Source organism: Lycium barbarum, chromosome 6, assembly GCF_019175385.1.
Source record: "Lycium barbarum isolate Lr01 chromosome 6, ASM1917538v2, whole genome shotgun sequence".
NCBI lineage: Eukaryota > Viridiplantae > Streptophyta > Magnoliopsida > Solanales > Solanaceae > Lycium > Lycium barbarum.
Genome location: NC_083342.1, coordinates 131,487,545 through 131,496,125, shown reverse-complemented (window position 1 = coordinate 131,496,125; position 8,581 = coordinate 131,487,545). Strand labels below are relative to the sequence as shown.

General features: G+C 36.2%; 1 protein-coding gene across 7 annotated transcripts; it reads right to left on the bottom strand.

The window, feature by feature from the left end:
• Positions 1–230: 230 nt before the first annotated feature.
• LOC132599039 (cold-regulated protein 27) lies at positions 231–8,305 on the bottom strand. 7 transcript variants are annotated; one of them, XM_060312252.1, is made up of 8 exons: positions 8,092–8,231; positions 4,830–5,017; positions 3,675–3,778; positions 1,861–2,040; positions 1,739–1,786; positions 1,079–1,349; positions 749–846; positions 231–661 (listed from the first exon to the last, which is right to left on the bottom strand). In XM_060312252.1, exons 2-8 carry the CDS (start codon positions 4,870–4,872, stop codon positions 593–595), a joined length of 813 nt encoding a protein of 270 aa, XP_060168235.1. In that variant the 5' UTR covers positions 4,873–5,017; positions 8,092–8,231; the 3' UTR covers positions 231–592. The 7 variants fall into 7 exon arrangements, with proteins under 7 accessions (XP_060168235.1, XP_060168236.1, XP_060168237.1 ...); XM_060312253.1 differs by having other exon boundaries at positions 4,830–4,927; positions 8,092–8,230; XM_060312254.1 differs by having other exon boundaries at positions 4,830–4,933; positions 8,092–8,224.
• Between the last annotated feature and the right edge of the window lie 276 nt (positions 8,306–8,581).

Below are 8,581 nucleotides of genomic sequence, written 5' to 3'. Positions count from 1 at the left end.
AGGTCTGAGAAATGGTTTAATGAAATCTCACGAAGGTTTATGAGTTTGTACACTGTTTGTATAAAAAAAATTGACGGAGACTAAATTTGATAAATTTTTGGATAGTTAAAGGACTAAAACCGGTAAGAATATAGTTAAGGGACCATTTTAGACCTATTTCCATAGATAAGGGACTATTTATGACCTTTTCTCGACATTTGCTATATAGGCAGACCACAGAGATCTGTAAATAAAAATGATAATTTTCTAGTTTTTTTCTTCTTGCAAAACAGTTACGCTTGTATAGGTAACTATCTACATGTCATTTACAACTTTAGTGCTATATCGCAACCCTATGCAAATGCACGCTAGACCTTTTCCTACTCTATATTTTTACCCAAAAAATGATACGCTAAGACTCCTACTTTCTGCAACAAGTGTGATTTCATCCAGCTCAAATTCGCCATCCTCCTTTAGGAAAGCACCAACAAATTACCAACTCCTTGTGTTTGCGAGTCCCTATTCTCCAGTATTTTCACCACCCCTTAGCTGCCTTTCAGAAAGTCGATGAGGCCCAAGACATTGGCCTCAGTCTTCTGATGAATTTCGAGGTTTACTTGGTCGTTACTCTGGAACATGGAACTAGCAACTCCTGAACTCCCATATTCCTTGTTGGAACAATCTAAAGTACAGATCTAGCGATTAGATATGGGGTTCTTACAACCGTTAAAATCATTTTATTCAAAGTAATTGGAAGAAGTTGATGCACCTGCTCTTGGTCTGCAGTTTCCACCGAAGCTGTCTTCATCTTTTTGCACCTCGAGTTCTCGTCAAAATCTTCATTCACAAAATTTTGACCTGAACCTTCTGCAAAATTTCTACCAGTGTCAAAGAAAATACTACTTAATAAATGTAGAATTAACACAAGCTATATTGTACCTATGTCTAATGTACAATATAATGTTCCCTTGGTTTTTCAAAGTCCCGAGAACCTAAGCATGTAATCTAAAAGCCCAACATTTTAGTCTTCATGAAAGAAGACCCGTCCTCAATACCCGAATTAAGAACAATTTCAACACAAACTTATCAAAGTGCTTACCAGTAAGTCTACAAACTGTTTTCTGAAGTTCTGCAGGTTTGGGGAGGATTAACTGTGATCTTGTTTCGTGTCCACGAGATGAAGACCTCTCATCTCTTGTTCGTTTCCCCTTGCAATCGAGTTCACAACAAAATTGGCAATCCAGAACGTGATGATGCCCATCACAGCGTAGAAATTTTAGGCTATCATGAGAATTAGCTGCGATGTGCACGGCAGGTGGCTTCCTCACAGTCTTGATCTTCTTCCAACAGCCATCATGCAGAAAAGGTAACTGGAAGAGAAGCGAAAAACTATCAAGCAAGATCCACTGAGAGGTTTCCTGATTTTCTTTTTAAGGGCATGGTTTCATTGTCATGTACAGAGAACGAGTGGGGCAGGAGGGGGAAATTTTGTCCAGATCCCTCCCGATAACTTCAAAGGAGAAACCAAAGCAGAAGGGAAATAAACAAATATTATTCAAAACAATTATATTCTACCAGGAGGATTCCTTTAGAAAGCATGAAACCTACGAACAAGTTTTCAATTTTGAAAGGAAGCAAAATATCTTCCTAAAACGAGAAAGAATATCCCGTAAAAATAGGCGTACATATATAGATGCACACAACACACACATTTATGTACATGTAAATGGGCTTATTGTCAGATTGGGGTCAGTATTACCAGTGTTTGGTGTAGAAAATATGACCCCTCCCCAAAATATACGTCTGCCTGTGAAGATGCAGCCAAAATGGGCCGTGTTATAGCTCTAGAAATAGAGAATGAACTAAAATTAGGCTCCTGACCTGCTCTGAAGCTTTGTTGACATGTGCAGTTGACTTTTCTGACAAATCGCTGCAGCTCTTGTTCAGTTCCACAGATCCAGCACGCAAGGCCATGGATCTATGCAACTGCTTTATAAATGATGCTTCAAGACAGTCCAGGAATGTATTGTGCTTCTCATTTGTCCATCCTGTGTACTTGTCCTGAAGTCAAAACGTGAAATATGCAAGTGTTATTATCCTAAATTAGAGGATTAAACTTCCCTGACATTAATCAGAGAATGTCCATTAAGGAAACAATAGAAACATATCAAGAAATATGCATGCCATAAGCAGTTTACAGATTGGCAATTCAAGGACAAAAATGAAGATATAAATAATGAATTCAATATTCTACATAAAAGGGAAGCAGAAGTGATAGAACTTTGAGCTCCTACTTCAGATAAGCTGGCATGAAAGGATTGATCATATCCAAAAGCCCATATACACGAATAGAGAGTGCATATTTCATAGGAAGAATCTAATGAATATACGTGCATTAAGTAGGTTGCAAAGATCCATCCATATTCAAATATCATGTGCATTAAGGAGGTTGTGGAGGACAATTGTCTCCCACATCTTATCACAGGAAGAATCTCCTGAATTTTGTAAAACCCAATTAAAGGCAAGTAATTCATTAACTGGAAGTGGACCAGGAAATACGTCCACTCGACATAATTGATAATAACTATAAAAAGATTAAAGTACCTTGCTAACCAGTAACCACAAGGCAAACTCAGAACCCGTAGAAAAATTTAAAGCTCCATTTTATTTTATTTTTGGTTAAAAAAGCTCCATCATTATTCACTATTTAATTCACCCTACCCCAAACCTACATAATATGAACCCGCTACATCATACATGACCTGAAAGGATGAAACCAAAAACAAGAATGTGACAATATCACTAATGGGATTTTCCTTATTTGCTTGAACGGGTATATTAACCTTTATTAGCACCCCAATATGATGCCCAAGGAATTTATAGAAAAAGAATTCAATTATGCATAGCACATAGGCACATATACATGAGTTTTAACATATGAATTACGCACTCATGCACAGAGGCTGTTAAAAACGATTTATCAAAAAGTGAAAGTTCTTGACACACCAAGTAGGCAAGACAGCGAAAAGTCTACTTTTAAAAGAAAGCTATACAAATTATCATGGTTAGGAAACAAGAAGCATAGCAATTTAATCAGCAACTAGACAACCCTTTTCGGCTTTTCCTTGTTCTTTTCGGGGTGGTGTAGCAAACAGCATTTAGAATCTAGAAGAGGCTATCTTAATAGTTATGTGTGATTCAATGAAAATTAGTATCACTGCAAAACATTTAAAGAATTGAAATTCTCTAGCCCTGTCGCCTTCATCTCTCTCCTGATGGATGTCAGGATGGTAGGGACGGATTTTACTTTGATTTATGTCAAAATTTTAGTTCATTAGATGAAACTAAGCCTCAAGTAGATGCTAATTTTCAGCAATTCTTATTGTTCTGGAAAAAAAGAACATGCAAACCAAAAAGGCAAGTCAGTAGATAAAGGTTGAATGATTACTTTAGTTCCATTTGTAACAAGAGGACTCCAAGAAACCTAATCCTGAACAATCTTATTCATTCATTTTTTTTTTTTTTATAAATATCTAAAACCCTAATTCCTGTTAATCAATCAAGTACCAAAAGGATGAAATGAAATACAAGTTTTAAGCAACCAGAAATTGAAAATTACTTGTAATAAATAACCAATGACTATAGTCCAAACCTAAAAGGATAACGATGATACAAAAAACCACTTAGTTTCTCACATCAACTACAGTACTTGTGTAGACAGCTCTATGAACCATGGTGACGAAAAGCATTTTAGTTATCTCCTTGTTCTGGCATGCTAAAACTTCGTCCCCAGCTTCAGCTGCATCCATCAATAAGAATTCAGTGCTATCGATGCAGTTATGCACTCCTTCTTTCCTTTCTACACCAACTGAAGTGTCTTCACGTGCAATTCTTCCAACATATATCTGATTAATTCTATCTTAGTAAGTTTCTTCCGTAGATGATTCCATTTTGATGTTTGAGCTGTCTTAGATGTAGCATGAAGAATTCACTAGTAGCATTTTGTAAATCCATTTTTCTACAAATCTAACGAAGCTTTAAGAAATATGTTGAAGTTCAGTTATCCTATTGAGGAAATCATAAGATTCCTCCTTGAAGAAGAACCATTAATAAGATTAACAGACTCAAGAAGTTCCTCAACCTGATTCAACATGGCTATTTAAACCCTAAATCTTAGGCTATCCAAAAGTTGATCAAGCCTAGAGCATTTATTAAACCCTAGAAGCTTGTTCTTTGCTCATCATCCTTTAAAGGAAAATCAGACGGATCAAAGTATAACCCACTCTTCTTATCCGGGTAGACATCATAAGTCGAAAGAGATACACATTTTTAGTCACCTGATGAATCATCATTAGATCTTGTTAAGATAACATTTCTACAATACTACTCTTGATATGTCTAAAATTTTGAAACCTTAGTTTGTTACAAGAACCAGCATTAGGATTTAATGTAGTTGAAAACCCTAACGGTTAAGAAGAGGAACATCAACTATCATAAATAAAGGCCGCATCATTAAGTTGATTCCAGTTCTATTTATAACAAGACTCCAAGTACCTTTATCCTAAAACAACTAGAACTGCATTTTTAAAAATAAATCACCAAATTCCGTTCGATGAACACAACCAAGGCACCAAATTCTTGTCAATCAATAAAGTACATAAAAAGGCATCAAATAACATAAACAAGTTCTGAAATGACTAGGAACTACAGAAGCAACCTAAATAAATAACCAAAAAAAAGAAGCTTCATCAAAAAAAAAAAAAAAAAAAAAAAAAAAAAAAAAAAAAAACCAAGAAAATGCTATTGCATCACCCTACAGTTTCACAAGAACAGTATCCCATGAACTGCACCTTTACAATGACAGATTAGGAACCAGGCCTGCCCTCTGTTCATCCATCTTCTGCATTATCCCAGTCCTTATGCCTTTAATTGCTGCTTTGAAAGCTGCCTGCCACTACTTCCACAAGTCACTTTGACAACAGAACAGGTAATTCTTTTGTTTCTCTTTCATCTCTTCCAAACTTCATTTCCCAACAATCTAGACAGCATGAAGCCATACACACAAACATTCTAGTTCTAAAATGTCTAGACGAAATATGTCAACACGTAGTTCAAAGAGATGGGATTGAATACACATACATCGACTTATGAGGTTACTTCAAAAGTAACATTGAGGTGGATATTCAGTTTGCAAAAGAAAAGAAAAAAAGAGAATAGAATACTCCCTTTATTCCTTCTTGATTTCCCTATATAATCAGCATGACGCAAGCAAGAACTGAAAAATCTGAGTTGTTTTGTATTTATTGAGAGAAAAAGTAGGGCAGTTTGTGTTTTGGACAGTAGAAAAGGGAGAAAAAGAAGAGGAAGAAAGGTAGTCCCACATGATTATATATGTGATTAAATTGAATTGATGCTTTCTTTTCAAGGATAACGGATTAAATGAAAAAGAAGAGTGTGTTTTAAGAGACGCCATTTTTACAGTTACCAGTTTCAAAAAAAAAAAGTGTGTGTTTAAGAGACGGATAATTAGAATATAATTAAAAGATACCAACATAAGACTTGCATGAATTATTATTACTGTAGTTTTGATAACCAAGATTTATATCAATTATGAAACCCAAATTAAAGATAACAACATGCTGACCATCAATCAAGAAGCTTTTCAGAAAATCCCTAGAGCTTGGAAAGCAAAAACAAAAACCATTAAATTACATAACAAACACATGTAAACCACTTCCAAAACCAGGTTCCAACCTAGACCTTCAAGTGCCCCCCCCCCCCCCCCCCCCTCTTCTGGAACAAAACAAAATTACCCCCCATCCATCCAGGCACACTTGCGCTTCCTAGCTAACGACTATGGCATCCAGGATAAGAAGAGCTACCTCTCAACCTGCATAAAATGCTTTCTCCTTGGTGTTCCAGACTATCTTTCTGGTTTTCTTTTCTTCACTGATGGCTGAACCTAGGGTTTCATCCCTAGTGTACTCGAAATGTCCCTGAAAGGAGGACTTAATCTTTTGATGCTCTAGGCAGTGAAGAAGAAAGGCAGCGACAAAGTTTTTGAGGTTGCTAATCACATCTGGTATGTCTCCAACACGTAATATATTGCACATTCAGGCTTTTCTTCCCTCTGCAATATTCATTTTCTCCCACTTCTCCTTTCTTTTTCTTGAAAGTTGAAATACACTGAATTTTAGACAGTCATTCGATGCTTAAACCAAACACTTTAAGACTCAGTTGTTTCCCTAATTTTGCAGTTACCCTTTTGCATGCTTGATGTCAAGCTTTATCACTATATGCAAACAATGTGTATATCTTGCAAGCACTATCAGATTAACAGCTAGATGAAAACCTAGAAACTTAGGGGTTCAAAGCAGCTTTTAGAAGTAGAAATTCCGTTCACGACAGTTATATATATCACTTATATTACATCATTTACTAAATAATGGTAATTTTTTTCCAAATCAAGGTACACTTCCCACACATGCTGCAGTTTCAACAGAACTATTCAATCTATTTTCAGATTATTAGTATTAACTGCAAGTGCAGGATTACTGCATCCGCATGACTAACCAAGAAGTGTGACAAAAGTTTTAAGCATTCAATTCAATGACTACATATTTAGAAATGTAGCTTTAAAGAAAACAGGGTTCTAAAAGTGAAAATGTAGTAATCTTTTTTTAAAATAGGAAATTGAGCCAACTTTCCGACTATTAAACCGGATACTTTCTAGCTTGTACCATCAGACTGACTGCGATTCTTTTTACTAGTAACAGCTGATTAACCAGACTACATAATACAAAATCTGATATTCCCAAACTAGCATAAAGAAAGAGGCAGTTTCAGCCAGATACACCACACACTAATGGCATCCCGAAAATGTTTTACACAAGCCTTAGTAGAGTAGTTTGAATCTATAGGTGAGTGTCTCCAATAAAGACCCTGACAACAGTGTCAAGTAATGCTCAATCGGGTAAAATTCTTTTTTATTAGACATGGAAAATAGGTGATTTAGAATGACAGGCTAAATTATTATGATTGATCATCTACAAGCTCCAATTCTTTCCTTTAGAATGCTACTTTTACAATTCAGCCTTTAAACTAGAATTAAGCAACAACCCCTCGTGACTTCAATGAATAACGACCCCCTTTTCCCCTCCTCAACACGATAGAAGAGGTGGATTGAAACAGAAAAATATAGAAGCTCAATAAAAAGAGAAATCCTGTGAGCAAAAACTGTAACTGCAGGATACACAAGATGATAATATAATTACACCATCCTCGCCATAAGAAGTGTTCTTTGTCTCTTTCCCACCAAAAATAAGCACAACTCCACTGCTTCCAACTCCAAAAACACACTTAGGTTGTGCTAGATATTCTCTTAACCAGATTTAAACTAACACATCACACGTAGATCCTATTCCTGATCTCTTAATTAGTTCAGCCGTTTTCTCAATTTCTTCCTTCGATTCTTCTCCAACTAAATATCCTCTCTCTATGATGTCTAGCCTTTCCTCTGATAAAAAGAGCATACGACAACAGAGAACTCAACAGGATTAGTAAGTAACGCCTACCCCTTGCTTTTACTTTTTCCTTAGTAGTAAATAAAAAAACTAGCCCTAGGTACCTCGCCAAGTGGATTTGCTTTTTGAAAAAAAAACATAGGGTCACCATATCAGCATCTACTACCAACAGTTTAAGAAAAATAAACAAGGAAATAACCTTCGAGACTTGAGATTCAATGAATTAAGGTGCTAACATCACAAAATCTCCCAAAAAAAAAAGCATACGGATAACAAAGAACTCATACGGTCACCATATCAGCATTTACTTCCAACAAATTTAAGAGAATAAACAACGAAATAACCTTAGAGACTTGAGATTCAATAAATTAAGGTGCTACATCAGAAAATCTCCAAAACTAAGGGCCAAATTCTAAGCATATACCAAAAAACACACGAGATTTAAGCAGGAACTCATACGATCACCATATCAGCATCTACAACCAACAATTTAAGAGAATAAACAAGGAAATAACCTTAGAAACTTAAGATTCAATAAATTAAGGTGCTACATCACAAAATCTCCAAAACATATACCAAAAAAACATACCGTGGTAGCATTTCCAGTCTGGAAAAAAGTATGTTTGGAATTCGCAACACTTAAAGATGACGCACCAGAACTCGACCGGGTCAACTCATTACCGCACCTCCGGTAGCTCTCTTCCATTTTATAAAATGTAGATTTGAAAAATCAACAAATATCTATATCTCTCTCTAATATTAACAGGCAGGTTAATAATGGGCTTATAATATTTGGGGGGTGTGGTGAGGCGGTTTTGATGCGGGGGGTTAGTGGGGATTATTTTTCGGTGAGGGACCAAAGAGGGCTCCACATTGCTACGCTTTTACACGTGTCATGATGTTCCAGTATTGCCACGTCAACAGTGATAAATATCTTCGGATATTTTTCTTCTAGGAAGCGAGAGCGAAAATAGTGTGTGGGGTAGTAGTCTGGTACTTTCGGAACTGTGGGAACGTGTTGATCACGCGCCACGTGCCTGACGGCTACCATGGTCAAGTATACCAGATAAGCGTAGGGT

Coding starts and splice junctions, on each gene's coding strand:
- LOC132599039 (XM_060312250.1), bottom strand. CDS start 8,208: ATGGAAGAGAGCTACCGGAGGTGCGGTAATGAGTTGACCCGGTCGAGT. Junction 1,350..1,738: donor ATTTTCTACACCAAACACTG/GTAATACTGACC, acceptor CTTCTCTTCCAG/TTACCTTTTCTGCATGATGG. Junction 847..1,078: donor AACAGTTTGTAGACTTACTG/GTAAGCACTTTG, acceptor GAAATTTTGCAG/AAGGTTCAGGTCAAAATTTT.